This window comes from Aspergillus sydowii (genome assembly GCF_001890705.1).
Source record: "Aspergillus sydowii CBS 593.65 unplaced genomic scaffold ASPSYscaffold_8, whole genome shotgun sequence".
In the NCBI taxonomy this organism is placed as follows: domain Eukaryota; kingdom Fungi; phylum Ascomycota; class Eurotiomycetes; order Eurotiales; family Aspergillaceae; genus Aspergillus; species Aspergillus sydowii.
In genome coordinates, this window is record NW_024467866.1 from 688,353 (window position 1) to 706,225 (window position 17,873).

General features: G+C 49.9%; 5 protein-coding genes across 5 annotated transcripts; 1 reads left to right on the forward strand and 4 right to left on the reverse strand.

Moving 5' to 3' along the window:
- Positions 1-3,598: 3,598 nt before the first annotated feature.
- ASPSYDRAFT_155746 (uncharacterized protein) lies at positions 3,599-3,874 on the reverse strand (the record flags this gene model as incomplete). The annotated part of the gene is made up of 1 exon (XM_040842489.1): positions 3,599-3,874. One exon carries the CDS (start codon positions 3,872-3,874, stop codon positions 3,599-3,601), a length of 276 nt encoding a protein of 91 aa, XP_040700855.1.
- Positions 3,875-5,599: 1,725 nt separating this feature from the next.
- ASPSYDRAFT_1115179 (DHHC family palmitoyltransferase) lies at positions 5,600-7,734 on the forward strand. The gene is made up of 5 exons (XM_040839933.1): positions 5,600-6,034; positions 6,088-6,586; positions 6,636-6,759; positions 6,811-6,851; positions 6,913-7,734. Exons 1-5 carry the CDS (start codon positions 5,923-5,925, stop codon positions 7,634-7,636), a joined length of 1,500 nt encoding a protein of 499 aa, XP_040700856.1. The 5' UTR covers positions 5,600-5,922; the 3' UTR covers positions 7,637-7,734.
- A 1,706-nt stretch (positions 7,735-9,440) lies between these two features.
- Positions 9,441-9,620, reverse strand: ASPSYDRAFT_59462 (uncharacterized protein; the record flags this gene model as incomplete). The annotated part of the gene is made up of 1 exon (XM_040849708.1): positions 9,441-9,620. One exon carries the CDS (start codon positions 9,618-9,620, stop codon positions 9,441-9,443), a length of 180 nt encoding a protein of 59 aa, XP_040700857.1.
- Positions 9,621-9,808: 188 nt separating this feature from the next.
- ASPSYDRAFT_155251 (uncharacterized protein) lies at positions 9,809-12,741 on the reverse strand (the record flags this gene model as incomplete). The annotated part of the gene is made up of 2 exons (XM_040842439.1): positions 9,809-10,105; positions 10,159-12,741. The coding sequence occupies 2 exons, from the start codon at positions 12,739-12,741 to the stop codon at positions 9,809-9,811; spliced, it is 2,880 nt and encodes a 959-aa protein (XP_040700858.1).
- ASPSYDRAFT_80063 (uncharacterized protein) lies at positions 12,622-13,891 on the reverse strand. The gene has a single exon (XM_040851023.1). It carries the CDS (start codon positions 13,578-13,580, stop codon positions 12,714-12,716), a length of 867 nt encoding a protein of 288 aa, XP_040700859.1. The 5' UTR covers positions 13,581-13,891; the 3' UTR covers positions 12,622-12,713.
- Positions 13,892-17,873: the final 3,982 nt, after the last annotated feature.

Consider the following 17,873-nt stretch of genomic DNA (forward strand, 5'->3'; position numbering starts at 1 on the left):
CTCCACTCTCCAGATCCTCCTTGTGTTACCTTACAAGTAATAGGGCTAAATTCCATGCTCAGCCACAGACACAGCCCATGGGTGAATGAATGTCTTACATCATCCCGGTGATATGGTACAGCGAGGTAGATGATCGGTGCCAGAGTCTGGTACGATTGGGTGGGTTTCGGCCTAAAATTTTCTAGGAAAATCCAAATCTCATTGACAGTTCAGCGTGCTCACTGCTGACTTCGTTGATGGGGAGGAGAAGGAGGTGAAGGGGGCTTGGACTAGGGTATCGTGACTGACTGTGGCTGAGCCGGTCTAGACTGATGCGTAGCTGCTTAGCTCGATTAGGGAGTTTATTAGAGTTCCGGCCAGGGCTCGATTACGTATGTGGAGGAGAACAGGGAGAGGGAAGAGCTGACGGTGTCCAGGTGTCGGGTGTGAGTTGGTGGATACCCAAGGCATAGCTGTACTTACTGGTACCTACCCAAGCTCGTATTCCGGGCAGGAGGGGCTACGTAAAGGGATCGAGGCGGAATGGGCTTTGGATGGGTGACGTCTGTATGTTTTCCGAGATGAAGTGAGTGTTTGAAGAGCTGGCGTATATCGATAGGTGGTATCAGAACCCGAGGGATAGCTGTTTACCTCTTTGGGTAAGTTGCTGGGCCCCTGTCGATTCAGCCTGGCCGACCCATCCAGCCGGGTGCAGCCACCTCAGCTGGTACTATGACCGGGATTGTGGCTAATCCAATTGGTATATAATGGAATCGTGAATGAGAAGATCTGTTTTATAGATTTTGAATAAACCGTGCGTTGAGAAGACCGTGGATGGGTATACTTACTACCTCAGTAGCTCCATATTGAGTGCGTATTTGCCTTTTCGGTAGTTTGTAATTGGTTGACAGTAATGGACATCACAAGCCGCTGTCTTATTGCGATGGATTAGTTTCGAGTTGATGTGGATATGCGGAGCACCCTCTCATGCGCTTACCAACCAGCGCGATGGCACATGGGCCTCGTAAAATGTCACTGTTGGACAGACTCGACTGTTTCTCACCAGCGACGCCAGAAATATAGCAATGCTATGTATACTGCAAGTGGTCGCAAGTTTGCACAGACGGCAATGACATCAAAAAACCACCTCATGACCCAAGGTATATCGCACACAAAATAAGCCCAACATTCCAGCGCTGACATGAGCTTACCAACAGTTATCCTCCTGGCAGCAGATGATCGCCCGTAATGCAGCCATCCGCTGTTAGCCGCGCTGCCGACGGACCGCACGGTGCACGGCTATGTGTGTGGCTCTTGAGGGGGAGGCAGATCATCCAACATAATCATCGAGTCCCCTTGCGCATACGCTGATCCTGACGGGAGGGCGGGGCCCGATCTTGGATAGATACATGGGTGGACTGTGGCCCGTGTGCTGAGCGGACGCACGGGAGCGAGGTCGGGAATAGCAACCGTTGCAATCTGACAGAGCCGCGGCATTTACAGAACCTAAGTATAGGGCTACGTTGGTTCCTTGCTTCCCTGTGTGGGAATTATAAGCGGCACTGCAATGTACTGCAATTGCTGCTGTATGCTGCATTCGCCGACGCAGGGTAGTTAAACTGAGACATTGTCCGCGGTCCAACAATCGGGGCCTTGCGTTGCGGTGGTGCTGCAGCAGACAGGGCAGGGCTGAAGCGTGGTCCTATGAATGGGATTGTATGTTCAACTTCGGCATTGCATTGTTGTTAGTATGGCGTACTCGCGGATATCCATGCATTTTGGGAATGTAACACGGCCCCTTTGATTTTTGGATTCAAAAGATATAGATAGATGGTGTTGATGTGGTGTCCTAATATTAGAAGGCTCGTGTTGTGCGACAGAACAGCCTTTAGAAGCTGTCTAGAATACGAAGCTGAACACGGAGTGCGAAATGTACAAGGGCACACGAGATCGGGATTCAAGACTAAAGATAGATCAACTAGATGATACAATCGATGGCAAGTGGAATGAAGCAGTCTTTGTGCTTGAGTGAGTATACAAGCGAGGAATGGAACAAACGACCCTTTACCCAATCGGGTAATATCCCAGGCAGATCGCAACAGGGTTGTTCTCCCCACAGAAACAGCAACACAGCCTGGATAGCATCATCCCGACACACTGGTCTCCCCAACTCGCAAAAAAAAAAAAAAAAAAAAAAAAAAAAAGAAAAGAAAAAGCAACTAGCAGTTATGAATTTTCAAACCCAGAAAACTCGGTAACAAGAGCATTTTCCAAAACAGAAGCCCGCGCAACAGAATCCCGATGACACCAACACAGCCCCTCAGCAAGTCAAGTCAAGACAAGAATGAGTCAATGCATGACAGCAGGTCTGTGTCATTCGTGCGAAAACAGCGTCCAATTCGTCGCTGAGGGAGATCCAGATCCAGATCCAGGATGCAGATGCGAATGCGATTCAGAATTCAAAAAAAATAAAAGTCGAAAAAATTGAATGGATGATGACATTCTCAATGTCGGAGCTGAGGGCCTGAAGCAGGGTCGGATTCAAGGTTTGGACGCTCAAACACCGCTCTTTCGCTAGCCGTCCGGGGCCAAATGTATAGGGAAGCGGCGGTGTTCAACCTAAACAAGGGCGGCCCCAAAGGCGGGCAGCACCTCCAGAGACCGACTGGCCTCGATGGTCATCGTGGGTCCTGCACCGCTGGAAATCAACGGTTACGACCCCAAGGCCGAGAATGCGGAAGCTGAGCGTGTGCTATTTGCAGGGTTGGAGGCCGGACTTGGAGGAGGCTGTTACTGAGAGTGAGAACCCACGGAGACTCGGCCTGAGGCACTGGCACTGGCAGGGGCCGCTGCATCCACTCCACTGGACTTGGTTAGTCAAGACTTGCGGCTGAAGTGGAGGGGCAGGGTTCGTGTCAAGTTGCCAGCTGCCAGCTGTTCGTTTGGCGGTTTCAACAGTCGAGTTTCAATATTGTCAAAAGCGATATTGCGGACTCCTTTCTCCTATGCTTTCTGCTGGATGTTATTTGTGCAATTGTGAAGGTGATGACGGATCTACATACAGCCGCCCCTTCCAGAGTACGGAGTAAACTAACGATGTCAAGATGCTCCAGTTTTCGGATAAAAATAGTTGATTATGATTTGAGATCCCGAAAGCTTTCAAAGAACAATAGAAAAAAAAATTATCTGCCAGTGGGAAAAAGAATTAATTCCCAAGAAACGCCGCCCATCATCCCTCAGTAGTAATAATAATTCCAGCAAAAAAAAGACTTGCAGATCACAACAGCGAAATCAGAGTGAGCCCGCTCACTGCGTTGGGAAGAAAAAGCAAAAAACAACAACGCCCAGCAAAACTGATATATAGCCCAGTATATGTGTATAACCCCAAATTAATATGCGAAATGCCTCTGTCCGCTGTCTAAGGAAGCGCCCCAGAAAGGAAATGCCGTGTTCCACTGTAAATTATGCACGCGCTGATGTTGCTCCAATATCCAAGAACCAATCGTCAATCAAGTTTGTGCAGGCAGGTCGTAACATGCGCTATGAGATAGGTGAGCATTGGCTCCTCGGTGATTCCAGCGTTATTGAGATACTCACTTCTATTATGTGGTGTTGTCACTCACTTGACAAGTTTACAATCGCCGCAGGCAACATGGTGGCATATAACGCACACGGGGTTGTTATCCCACACTTTTGGCCCATCGCCGCAGCCGCAGCAAACATACATTGACGCGTTGCTGTAGTAATTTGGTCGTCGCAGACGGCTGTGTCTGTGACCACTGAGTGATTGTGGAGAGTGAGGAAAGTGTTCGATGGGTGACGAGTCCATAGCGCAGGAGCTAGGCAGAGGCCGGTAGGTCTCGAGAGCTTGCGAAGGGTAGTAAAGTGAGGGCATGGTTGAATGATACTTGAGCGTCGAGTTTAAAGTTTGACTCGAGGACGCAGACAGCTTGCTGGTAGAGAGAGACTTGTTGTATAGCAAACGGATCACGATTGAAGTGGATGTACAGATGTGAGTTGAATGAGGATGAAGATGATGAGGACTGGAAGGGGGAAGCAGAGGATATTTAAAAACTTCAGAGTATACGGAGGAGGAGGAGCTATGATTCATTGAACAGACCAGGCAGACTTCCAGGCAATGCACGCCCTGGCGATGGCAGAGCCACAATGCTGTCGGGTGGGTTTTTTGCAGGCATCTTCCTGACAGCATCGATCTATAGTCTGGATCGCTGAGGAGCCTGATTTGCGCCTCAGGGCTTCTGCACGCTTGACTCAATTGAGATTTGACTTGCAATTCTTCAAACTAATGCTCCTGACAGTTGCGCACTTGGTCAGCTTTTCGAAGGGAGGGTCACTATCCGTTCGAGGCAGACGAGGCTTTGTCGAGTCCAGTACGCCCGCTTTGCCCGGTGTGGAATGGCTCCGCTTCTCTGGCCCCCGGGGCTTTGAGCTGAGAACATCTTGTTTCAAGAGTACTCTGCACCGTGTCACGGTGAGAAATCATTCAGCGGGAGTTATTTCGATGCGCTTTCTGGTGTTTGTGCATTGTTTTGCGCATGTTGCGGGTGGCCTTCCCGGGGCCATGTTGCCTAAGGAGCGCAGGCTGGCGGACCTTGCATTCTAGGCACCGTTCTGGAGGGCACCGCGCTGCTCCACCTCGGACATCTTTTGCCCTGGCCTGCTGAAGGTCGAGCCTGTGGAGAAGTCGTTAATCTGAATTGCTCTGATTTGCGATCTAGCTGAATTCCTCGAGCTGCTGCGTTTTACCCTCGGGCGTGCTGATTCGAAAGAAGTGCCTGCATTCCAAGTCACCTGCTCAACAGGCACCACTCTTGCTGCCTGGGTCATCTACTCTGGAAATCAAGATGGAAAATTACCTGAAAAACAAAATAGATAGAGGTCTTTTTCTTTTTTTTCCCTTTTTACAAATTTTTTTATTCTAGCTTGCAGATTGTTGGTTTTCTGTGCTACACATGAAAGGCGGTGCCAGCGATCACCATTGCAGCAGTGTTGGCCCTAGGACTGCAGGTGCTTGGTTCCCAACTACCAGCATCTCGGAACGCTGGCTGTTCGTTCACCTTATTGCGCCCGCGCCTGCGTCGTTCAACTACCTCTTGAGAGCTTTTGACTATAACAGACGCCCTTATTACTCTGTTGCCCGGGCTCTGCGCTTATCGCCTCACCTCCAGCACAAGCCCTCTTCGACTCGATCCATGTCCGCGGAACGCCCGCGCGCCCGCGCGCCCTTACGCCCAAGTTCGCCCTGTCACCTTGCGAGCTGTTCGCGAGCCGCGTGATGCTTTCTTCTCCATCGTCCGTAGTTTACCCGGGCTGAAGGATTTAATGGATTGTAACGGATTGAAAGGCAGAAAAGTTCGTGCCTATTTCCGAAGTAGACAGCGTCGCCAGTTGAAGTGAATGCGGAAGACATCATGGAGGAGTGCGGAATCTGGGCTCGGGATACTCGACTCCACGCGGGGAGGCCCGAGTCCCGTTTTCCAGGCATCGGGGTTTCTCTCGTTCCCTTGACCAGTAGATCTGCATCCGGTGGCAGCATCGTCATGGCCTATCTTGGGTTGCCGTGGTGCCTAAACGTTGAGACACCCGATTGTCCCCATTGCTTGTCTCTCAGGGGAAAGCAAGGAGCAGCCGTTTGAAATGACGGGAGGTTTGGTGGTCCACAGAAAGCATGCCGCCTATCGTTATCATCACGTGTGAGTTTGCACTGTTTGCCTGTGTCACGTTGCAATTATCGCAAGAATGCGACTTCGACGTCAGCGACAATCCTTACCTGACATTGACTCCTTCACTTCCTCTGTAAATAAGCCCTATTGCGAATCGACTATGCATGCGTATGGAGTTTTATGATACAGTTTTTTCGTCTCTTATGATCCCTCTCTGCGGAGCCGCTTCCCCCCCCCGGCCTCTGTCAGTCAACGTGAAATGGCCAGGCAACCGGACCCGCGCATTACTCTCGCCGTTTCCCGAATCATTCCGGTAGTCCTTTTCGGCGTCATTATATATGCTTGCTACGCGATTACCAAGCCACTGTGCAGTAGGTCTTTTTTTGTTGTTTCTGCAAAACATACTTTTGCTAACTTCGGACAGTCGACTATTTGATCCACCCGCTCCCGAAGTATGGCCGCCCCAGCCGCGTTGGCGCTGGCGCAGCGATAATCGCAGTATTCTATGTCCTGTTGTTAATTCTCTTGATCACCTATTTCCGATTACTGTACAGCGTGGTGTGGAACCCGGACCTTCTACCTCGACCCTCCGATCTGGAGAAAGAGTCTGCCCATCCATCATCTCGGCATTCGCAGGACCGTCCACGGAGGAAGAGGAAATCGCATCGGAAATCGAAATCGACCGAAATATCGGATAAGCCTGAGGGGGATGTTGAAAGAGCGGTCGATTATAATGCGGGGCCGATGATGCTCCCGTGGGACACAGTTGGGTTGGAGAACTTCTATAAGAAAGACGTCTTTGTGTGCCAACCAGATGGGAGGCCCATGTATTGCTCGAAATGCTGCCATTATAAACCCGATAGAACCCACCATTGCCGAGAGGTAGACCATTGTGTTCAGAAGATGGACCATTTTTGTCCTTGGTGAGTTTCCGAAATTCTTTCGTTCCCGGCACATCTGACAAACTTCGAGGGTTGGAGGTGTGGTTTCGGAAACCTCGTTTAAGTTCTTCATTCAGTTCGTTTTTTATACAGCAGTATTTTGCTCCTTCATCATGATAGTTTGTGCTATTTTCACCGCAGAGTTGAAAAAAGATGTGAGTTGCTATCCCTCTAATATAGACGAATCCAGGCTGAACTTTTTGAAGACGGGAGATGTTAACCCCCATTGGGTTATTGGCATTGGACTGTATGTGAACCAAGCTCGCTTCATCGTATCGTTATTGCAGCTTGATACTAACGGTCCACAGGAGCGGCTTCTTTGGCTTATTTACTTTTGGGATGACTATGAGCTCTATGCAACTGGCCGCCTCCAATCTCACAACAATCGAGAACCTCAACCGGCGATCCGCAGTATGGACTTTGGCTATCCGGGTACCGAACCATGTGCTCTCATCACGATGGGCTCCAACCTTTCACACTATAACCTACCCGCTACCACCCATGCCCCCTCCACCACCTCCTATGCAGCCTCATCCCGGAGCTGGAAACGGCTACCAACCTCCTCCACAGCCTCCCATGCCAACTCACCCCGAAATTGGAGGCGGCGTCCAATCTCCCATATCAGATTACACCGGAGCCACTGCAGGCGGCTACCCACCTCAGCCCTCACAACCTCCAACAGGCGCTGAGCAGCACGTCTTCGCCATCCTCCAAACCTTACCTGGAGAGAATCCCTTTGACCTCGACAATCCCCTAAGGAACCTCCAACAAGTGCTTGGTTATTCGATCGTTGACTGGCTTCTCCCTCTGAAGCGCAGCCCATGCGCAGACCACAGCAGTTTAGAAAGCGAATTCGCTATGGGCCCCGTAGTGTCCCGACTGAAGAGGGAAGCGGGGCTAGAATTTGTATCTGCTGCGGAAATTAATGATAGTAATAATAACGAGCCGGCACCTACAGATGGCCAGCCAAAACGCAAACGAAGACGAGGAAAGCATCACCACCACCATCACCATCATAAACGACCGGAATGACCGCATCACCTAGCTTTCACTGCTTCATAGACCTTTCAGAACTTCCTTTTTGTATATTTATTTTAATTATCATTGTTGGACCGTCGGTCGTATTTGTGGATAGAGTGTTGGTATTGGCCATGCGATGCCGTTACTTGGTACCTGGTTTGTTTGGAAGAATTGATTTACTACACTAATAAACCAAGTACATCGAACTATGACAGGGGTGTTGCGCATCCAGTGCATATTACTAGTGCCATCTGCTCACTTGTTCCCTCTCATATTGTTTCGCCGAGTAATCAGCCCATTTACTCTGGTGTGGACATGGATCATCAGTAAACTTCCGTGCAGTAAAAGAGACTCCCCTTCCAACGCAGGAAAGATCTGCTGTTCCCACAAACGCAGCGAGGTTCTTATCTTTGAATTTGATATTGCCAGAACCCGCGTCAGAGTCAATCGGGCCCTCGTGCTCACGACATCTTGCCTTTAGCTGATACGTCAGGGGTGCCCCTGCCTGGGCTTTCTTCGGCCGTCCGCGACCCCGTTTAGGCGGGGGTGCTTTTCTCTTGGACCCTGCCTGTGGTTCTCCACCTTCCTCTTCCTCTTCCTCGGAACCGTAACCGTCTTCATCTAAATAACCTCCAGCTCACGGTCTGCCAGGGCACTGTACTGCTCCAGTGCTGCGGTTTCAGTACCAATAAGATGCTGTAGCTGATTTAGCGCATTTGCCTGAGGTAACTACAGAATAACTACAACGGCCCTCTAATTCCACTCGCAATTATATTTCTGATAGTAATAGCAGCGAACCGTTGTTTCATTCAAGTCCAGACACTTCTTCGCCCGAGTATGAAATTAGCGGCGCTCTCATGGCTTCGTCCAGGCCCTGGCCCGGCCGGGGCCGTGGCTTGGGCACGCACTGCCACTGACCCCCGCCTGGCCTTTCTTAGGGCAATGCACATGCCATATGCATGCTTGCCCGACCCGGAGTACATGTTTACCTTGTATTGGACTGGGTAATTTCTAACTACAAGGCTAAATACATCATGCTTCACGCCTCACTTTCTAGTCCTGTATGCACGTATGCGGATGACCCTCGGTGCCCTGTCCGCGTCCTGGGCTGACGCACTGCCTCCTCGGAGCCCTAAGGACCTGATTATTGTTCGGCTTGGCATGACGACCGAATAAGATATTGGGTTGAAATTCGCGTGCAATTAATCACTAAAAACTAAGTATGTGTATACCCGTGTATGCCGAAAGCCACTTGCTGTACAATCCCATCATAACTCCGTATTTGGGAACGGGAACTGCAGATAAATGCTGCTCAACCCAACCTTGAAAAGACCTCGCGCAACAGAAGAAGTTGGTCTCTTCTTTCTTTTCTTTTCTTTTCTTTTTTTTTTTCTTCATTTCCTTCCACGTCGCGGTCTGTCCTTCTGTCAAGGCGGGTGAATCGCCTACGTCCCAGGGTGGGAGGGGGAAACAAAGGGAAAGGTAAGAAAAAGAGGGAGACCTGGATCTTTCCCAACTCCGTGCTCGCTTGTATGCCAAACCGTGATAAATGACCGAGAAAAAAAAATATAGGAAAGGGGGGAAACAAAGGGCCCAGCCCAGCATTGAGGATGAAATGTCGAGTTGGCTTATGAGTGTATGAGCAGTTCGCCTCGAATCGAGGGAATATGGCGAGGGCCAGAGTCATGCCTGGAATAGACAGGTTCTCTGGCGATGCCGATGCCGATACCAATTCTGTGGCTGCAGCTCACCTTGGTGGATACTGAGGAACTTCCTCAATTAGGTAGATCGTTTGCTGGGCCAAAGTCTGTTGTTGTTACAGCGCCAAGACCCGAGTGGGATCTTGGAGAAAGCGTCTACGATATGCTGCAATCTCTGTGGCCACAGTATTCATGTCCTTCACCTTGTCGCGCCGCATGTCGTTGATGGTTTCTTTTAATCCTGCAACGTAACTGTCACACTCTTCCGGTGTTTTACCCTCCCGTAGAGAACCCATTTGGACGAGAATTTTGTCATCTGCCGAGGTTAATAATTCTGTGCGTCAGCATCCGCACGGGCAAGAAAAGAATATTTTCACGATCAAATGGAAAACAACTCCGGCGGCACATGAAATGGGAAAGAGACAAAAATACGGTAGCGGGATAAAGGGGAGCATAGGCAGTTAAGAATGAGGAGATGTGAAATTTATGTCCAGCCAGATGGAGGGAGATGTGCAAATGATTGTTCAAGCGTCGACGCACCGCTGAGAGCCACGTCCCGGAAATGCTGGTATTCACAGGAACGGTCATTGCAGACACCGCCTGAAGTCTCAAAGGGACAAAAATGTTTCAAGGGATTAATGTTATGGCTATAGGTTAGGGAGCGATAGCCGCCGGGCACCTTGTCGTTGTAATCTGAATGGTATCGATAGGCCTTGAACAGTTTGAGCGGACTATTGTAGGGTGAAAATTTACGTTGTGAGTCTTCAGGGCGTCGCTTATTCTGGGAGGCAGGTTAGCGCCGAAGTTTCCAATAGGAACTGAGGTTTATCGCACATCCAGTAGGCCAATCTGGGAATATTGACTTGGTTGCTGAAAATCCAGTTCCTGGACTTTCTCAGTTAGCGGCTCACCAGCGACTTGAGATTGTTCTTCCGCAGACCCCGAAATTTCCATATTTGCGGCAGGGCTGGGGAAGTCAGGACTAGGAGCAGGGGAGTAACTCGTATCAGAAGCGCTAGCAGATTCTTCGGGTTCTGGCGGCTCATAAGCGTCCGAGGCGGGAGATTCTCGTGAATCGAGGTTCCCCGGCTCTGCACCACCAGCATTAGACAATATGTCGGTTTGGGTTGGAGTATTGCCGGCCTTATCTGTGAATAGCGTATCCTCTGGCTGTGGTCCTCGCGGTCCATTCGGAAGACCTTCGGCAGCTGGTACTATTTCTTCCACGGGCTCAGTTGGACTCATGTTAGGATCCTGTGCGTCACGTATCTCCTCATTCAACGAGCCGGAGTCGCTGCTTGAATCGTCTATAGACTCATCCATTGAAGAGCTGGAGTCCTCTGACATAGACGTGTCTGATGGCTCTGCGGCGGGCGCGTCCGGAACGGATATATCAACATTAGAAACATTGGGAACATGGTCGGCAGTCGGGGAGTGCGAGGTTCGAGGAGTGGTGTGTTGCGTCAAAGTAGTATCTTCTTGCGCTTGTTCATCCGCTTCAGGCACCTCCAGAACGGCTGACGTGTCTTCTTCTAAGGTCTTGTTCTCATAGCCCTGAGCTATAACGTACTGATTGTAAGTTGTTGTGTCTGGGCGTTGATATCCTGGGATCGGTAATCTTCGAAGCATACCTTGAACAACATCGACGGGCATTTTCTCCTTTGCTTCCAAGTCAATCAACGCGACATTTACACAATCAAGCGACAACCCAGAAACCTCTAGCTTAAGGGCTTTGAGCTCGTGTAAAAGTTGTTCTCGGCCTTCTTTGCCCTTCGCTAGCTCCGACGATAGCCTCTCTGCTTCGCTCCTCGCGTCAGCAAGCTTCATTTCGGATTTGTGGATTTCCGCGTCCAGAGAAGGAACACCAGCTTCGATCTCCTGAATTCGTAATATTTTCGACTTCATTTTCCTTAACCCATCAGCATCCATTGGCCCTAGAATTTCGTCCACATCTTTGTCTAAGGATGAAGTGGACATTTCAGGCATATTTACGAGTTCGGGAGGGGATAGATCTGAAGCACGAGGGGACTGAGTACGGCTTGCTAACTTTGCCTTTTTACGTTGCTCGAGTTCGGCAATCCTTCGGTGCATAGCTTGAATCTCAAGATCTTTTTTCCTCAAGTCTTCCTGTTCGCCGTTTTTAAGAATATTCGGCGTTGAGGATGTAGAAAGACCCTGGCTCTGGGAAGTTGCCGGCCGATGGGGAAGGCCATCAGCCAGGGATTGATATACTGGAACTAATGCTTCTGCGGTCAAAGCGCCAGGAGCATCCGCAAAGGTTGTTTCAGCGTGCGCGTTGGCATCATCTTCATCCCCATAGAATTCATCGTCGCTTATATCGATAACAAGCCTCTCAGGTGGTTCATGGCTGGTCCCGTTGCTGAAGGCCCTTTTAGGTAAGGGGATTGGTTCGTCAAAATCCGATGCACGAGGACGTTTGCGTTGGCTAGAACGAGGGTGAGGCGTCGATTCGGGTATCGATTCTTGAATAGGGGTAAGATGTGGGTTTATTCCTTCCGGCACGTTCTCTGTCATAAATAGGCCAGGAATCTGATCAAGAGGAGCAGACTCCGGAATGGGTGGGCGTTCAGGCAACGGATGTTGAACAGTCGAGGAGGCGTGGGCTTGCGGTGCCTCCTGGACAGAGTTTTGCACTTCTTTTTCTGGAACAAGGCTATCAGACAATGGCTTTTGCAGATTCCTCATGAGTCCTTGCTTTTTAAGTTGTTCAATGCGTTGCCTCGCAAGTTCAGTTTGTGCCTTGTTCTTTTCCTTGACGCGTGTTTCTTTTTCGTTCACTGACGTATCTCGTGAAGTAGTTGTTGTAGACTTCTCAACTGCAGAAGGCTGGGCTTGAGACGATGGGACCGTAATTTCAGCATTCGGTTGAGCTGGTGCAGGGACTGCTGAGCTCTTAGCAGCTTTGGCGGCGAGCATCCGCGCGATCATGTCTTTCCGTTCCATAGGTTTGGCTGTATTGGGCTGATTAGAATGAAGCGTGGGCCGGGCCTCAACAGATGGAAGCTTTGGCGTAGCATCATGTTGTGTTTCGAGCTGTTGTGTAGGTTGATTTTCTTTCTCGTTTATGACTAACGAGCTAGCCCCTGGATGGAGATCGTCACTAGAGCCTTCCATGGGGTCAAGATTCGCAACGGGTGTGGCTGGAACCTTGATGCCAACTTCTTCATACAGCTGCTTAAGTATCGTTGAATTGATACCTTCTGTAACAAGCTCACTGTAACGAATACTGTGTGGTGCCAAGCTGAGCAGAGCGCCCTGCGCTTGCACCCGAAGCTGGGCAAGCGAAACGCCATAACCAGAGGACGGATTTTGGTCGACGGAGGAAGGAAGGAGTGGGTCTAGAGCGCCCATGCCTTCACTAGTAGTCTTTATGGGTTCAAGCAAAGATTTCGGCATGGGGGGCGATATGGCCTCTGTTGGCATGGGGGGATTGTAAGCTTGAGAAATGTTAGCATCCTGTGTGTAAATAAAATGACAGTGAGTTTATCTATACGGGATCCGCTATCTCTACTAGATGCGTTAGGCTCGGGTGATGCCTCGCCTTCCTCAATTTCTGATGGCGAATCGCGGCGAGTATCCGCGGTTATGGCAGAACGGTCGTCATGTTTGGTGTGGAGCGCGTTCAAAGTCACCAACTGAGGTTTTTCTGCCTGCAACCCGTGATCTCTTCCATTACCCGCCCCGTGGTATTTCCAGTTGCCGCCAGTTCTCCCATTGGGGTGTCGAGAGCCACGCTTTTCCATTCCCGTGGTGCCCTCAAGGTCCGTTAATTCACCTTCTTCCCGATCCAAATTCTGTTTCGAACTCGTAATCGCCATCGGCTGCGAATTTGTCACGTTCGTCTGTGAAGCGCGCAGGAGGTTGTTCGTTGATGGTTGTGGTTGAGGCTGATGCGCATGGGAGTGCGTGGGTAACTGCTCTGGCATCAAAGGATATCCCATGTGTGGCATCGTTAAGTGAGGAGGGGCCGGTGCCGGGGGGAAGGAGCCTGGGAAAGCAAATGGGGGAGGCGGGAAAGTGCCTGTCGCACCCGCGCCTCCCAAGCCTGGAAGGTTCGCATTTCCGTAATAACTTTCGAGGTTGTGATATTGCTGGGGAGTCGAAGAAGGCTCTGGATTGAAAGTTTGAGGTTGAGGTATAGGGCCCGACGAAGGCGGCTGAGGCGTCGTCCATGGTTGCGAATAACTGGGTGTACCCCAGTACGGAGGAGCTGAATGGATTGGGTGATTCGACATGGCTAATGGCTGCGCGTTCTGGAGTCTAGACACGGCTCCTTGTTTGCGCTCGAAGCGGGGTGTCTTTTTACTGAATCGGCCAAACGTCGAGCGTCTTCAGACATAGCACATCACTGTCGAAAAATATTCTGGGGCACGGCGCGTCACCGGCAAACCACGGCATCTAAAACTCCTGGAACCACTACTTGCACTTCAAAGAGCAGTGTAGAGATTAAAGAGGCCTCGTTCGTCAATACAAACATAAAACTGAAGTGATTGCAATGAATGGTTAAACGAGCGGAGATGCCAGAGGTGAGGAGATGACGAAGAAGACCAAACGCAGCGGAACTTGAAAGTATCAAAAAACCGCAAGTTTCGTGCCGCGAATCGGCACGTGACATGTGAGACTTCCGATCAGGACTAGTGTGATCGGCGGTTCATTGGTGCCTGAGGAACGCAACCCCAGGACGGATGTAAACAAACATAACCCGGCCAACGGTGGGGGGAGGCCGTGCTTGATGAGCCAGGTTGCTAGGATCAAGCGATGATCGACTTGACGCCTTGATGCGTGAGTAACTTAGCGCACCTGCGTCAGTTCCCGACCTTGAACTCCATCTCTTGTCAACATTCTGACATCCTGCATTTGTGCATTTTGTGCATTTTGTGATTTGGATGCTGCGCTGAGCGACTCCATCGCTCATTCAGCTTAGTCGTCACTCCATTCTGCTTGAACTGTCTTCTTTTCGATTTTTGTTTTATTTTTCAATCCGGAGAATGATCTATCCACAACACAATAATGCTCCCCTCTCAGATTAATGGCTCGCCCAAGCGTGCCAATCCCTTCGGTCGTGCATCTCCCTCGCCGTCGCCATCCTCAAGTCCACAGACGAAAGCGCGTCCAAAGTCAGCCGTCCTCACCTCTGCGGGGAAATTCGAAGAGCCTAAAGGTCATGCTCGAAACTCGTCCTCTATCTCCCACTCCTCTCTCGCGCCTTTCGCCCGGAATGCGAATAGGGAAAGGTCGAACTCTCTGAGACATGATGTGGCGTCTGGTACATTCGCGCCGGAATTCATCAAAACGGAGGATGTACGTCGAGGTGCGGACCAAATTCGAGGACAAGAAGGTGACAATGACTTCTCGGGGAATAAATACGTCTGGTTACGAGATCCCGAGAAGGCCTTCGTCAAAGGGCTTGTCCTAGAGGAGCAGAATGGGGGCCGCTTGCTAGTACAAACAGACGATGGACAGGTATGTCAGTTGACCCTTGTGGCTATGTATATACTTATATTTCTAAAAGCAACGGGAGGTGGACGTTGACCAAGTTGACCGGGTCAATCCTGCGAAGTTTGATAAAGCGGATGATATGGCTGAACTTACACACCTGAACGAAGCCTCGGTAGTACATAATCTGCACACCCGATACCAGGCAGATCTAATATATGTAAGAGCCTCCGCCTCTATTTGCATACGTGCTGATCCCTGTCTAACAATTCCGTCAATAGACCTACTCGGGACTATTCTTAGTTACGATTAATCCTTACTGCCCGCTGCCTATATACTCCAATGAGTACATCAAGATGTACAAGGGCCAAAGCCGAGAAGAGACTCGACCGCACATTTTTGCCATGGCCGATGAAGCATTTCGGAATTTAGTAGAGGAGGGTGAAAACCAGAGTATTCTAGTGACGTAAGTGCTTCGTGTGACCGATATATTTATCAGGTATTCTGACGGTCGCATAGAGGAGAGTCTGGAGCGGGCAAAACGGAAAATACGAAGAAGGTCATTCAGTACCTCGCTGCTGTTGCAACTTCAGATAATATGTACTCCCGCCCTGGCGCCAAGCAGATGAACACTCTTTCGCAGCAGATTTTGAGAGCCAATCCGATTCTCGAAGCCTTTGGTAATTCCCAGACGGTCAGAAACAATAACTCGTCACGTTTTGGCAAGTTCATCCGAATCGAGTTCTCCCGGTCTGGTCAAATATCTGGTGCTTCCATCGACTGGTATCTCCTCGAGAAATCCCGTGTGGTGAAGCCCAATTTGCAAGAAAGGAATTATCACATTTTTTACCAACTGCTCAAGGGTGCCGATTCTAAATTGAGGCAGAATCTACTCCTCTCAAACCTAGGGATTGAGGACTTTGCGTACACCAGAGATGGAAACGACACAATTGCTGGCGTATCAGATGAATCAGAATGGGCTTCTTTGCTCGAGGCTTTTCATATCATGAATTTTTCGGCAGAAGATCAGATGTGCATTCTTCGCACAGTCGCAGCTGTTCTCCACCTAGGAAACATCAGTATCATGAAGGAAAGTCTACGGGCTGATCAAGCTGCCCTTGGCCGCGACGCTCTTGGGAGTGTCGAAAAGGCATGCCAGCTTCTGGGAATTGAGACTGAGCCTTTTGTCAGAGGACTATTACATCCCAGGGTGAAAGCAGGTCGCGAATGGGTAGAAAAGGTCCAAACTCCAGAGCAAGTTCGGCTAGCATTGGATGCCTTAGCAAAGGGAATCTATGAGAGAGGGTTCGGCGACCTGGTCAGCCGCATCAATGGCCGGCTCGATAGAAATACCGTAACCGGCGAAGACAACTACTTCATCGGAGTGCTCGATATCGCCGGTTTCGAAATCTTTCAGACCAACAGCTTCGAGCAGCTATGCATCAACTACACAAATGAAAAACTCCAGCAGTTTTTCAATCACCATATGTTCGTTTTAGAGCAAGAAGAATATGCACGGGAGCAAATCGAGTGGCAATTCATCGACTTCGGTAAAGACTTGCAGCCAACAATCGATCTAATCGAAGTTACAAATCCTATTGGCGTCTTCTCATGCTTAGACGAGGACTGTGTTATGCCCAAGGCCACTGACAAATCGTTCACTGAGAAGCTTCATTCATTGTGGGATACCAAGTCTGCAAAATATAGAGCCTCACGCCTCCGCCAGGGCTTCGTTCTTACCCACTATGCAGCTGAGGTGGAGTACTCCACCGAAGGTTGGTTGGAAAAGAATAAAGACCCCTTGAATGACAATGTAACGAGATTGCTCGCATCTTCGCAGGACAGTCACATTGCCGATCTATTCTCGGACTGCGGCAATGGAGATGAAGTTGACTATCCCAAAAGTCGGGTCAAGAAAGGCTTGTTCCGTACAGTCGCCCAAAGACATAAGGAACAGTTGTCGAGCTTGATGAACCAACTCCATTCAACGCACCCCCACTTCGTTCGCTGCATTATCCCGAACCACAAAAAACGTCCAAAAATGTTGAATGCACCCCTTGTTCTTGACCAATTGCGTTGCAATGGTGTCCTCGAAGGAATCAGGATTGCACGTACCGGTTTCCCCAATAGATTATCATTCAATGAATTCCGCCAGCGCTACGAGGTCCTTTGTCGGGATATGCCCAAAGGTTACATGGACGGGCAATCTGTTGCTCGAATAATGCTTCAGAAACTGGCCCTAGATAAAGCCTGGTTCCGAGTTGGCCGCACGAAAGTGTTCTTCCGCGCTGGTGTCCTTGCAGAACTGGAGGAGAAGCGTGACGAACTCATCCGTACGATCATGACACGATTCCAATCTGTGGCTAGAGGCTTTGTGCAACGTCGAATCTCGAACAAGAGGTTATATCGTGCGGAAGCAACACGAATCGTCCAGCACAATTTCCGCGCCTACCTGTATATGAAGTCCAACCCATGGTGGCGTTTGTTTACAAGAATGAAGCCTCTTCTCGGAGAAACACGCACTGCTCATGAAGTCAAGAGACGGGACGATAGGATTAAGCAGCTAGAGACAAAAATGAAAACCGATCATTCGGAACGTCAAAAGATTGAGGAGGAGAGACGCCGGGCAGAGATAGAGATGCAAAGGATCCAACAAACCCTCGAGAGTGAGAGAGCCTTGGCTCTCGACAAAGAAGAGATCTTCAGGAGGCTCCAAGTTCGCGAAGTTGAACTCAGCGAAAAGCTTGCGGGAGCCATCGCGGATCAAGAAAACCTCGAGGATCAACTGGACGAATTGATATTGGCAAAGAAAAAAACTGACGAAGAGCTCGACTTACGGAAAACACAACTCGAGCAGGCTGGCGAAATCATCCAGCGCCTTGAGGCTGAGAAGAACGAAATGCAGCAAAGCTTAGAGGAGCTGGAGCGGAGAATGGCTGACTCTCAAAGCAATTCGTCCAAGGCGGAAAGTCAGATTACAGAGCTGGGTCAAGAGGTCAAGATGCTACAAAGTCATCTCAGCTTGAAGGACCGCAAGCTGCAGGATTTGGAGGCGAAATTGTTGAAAACAGACCAGGATCTTGATGTCAAGT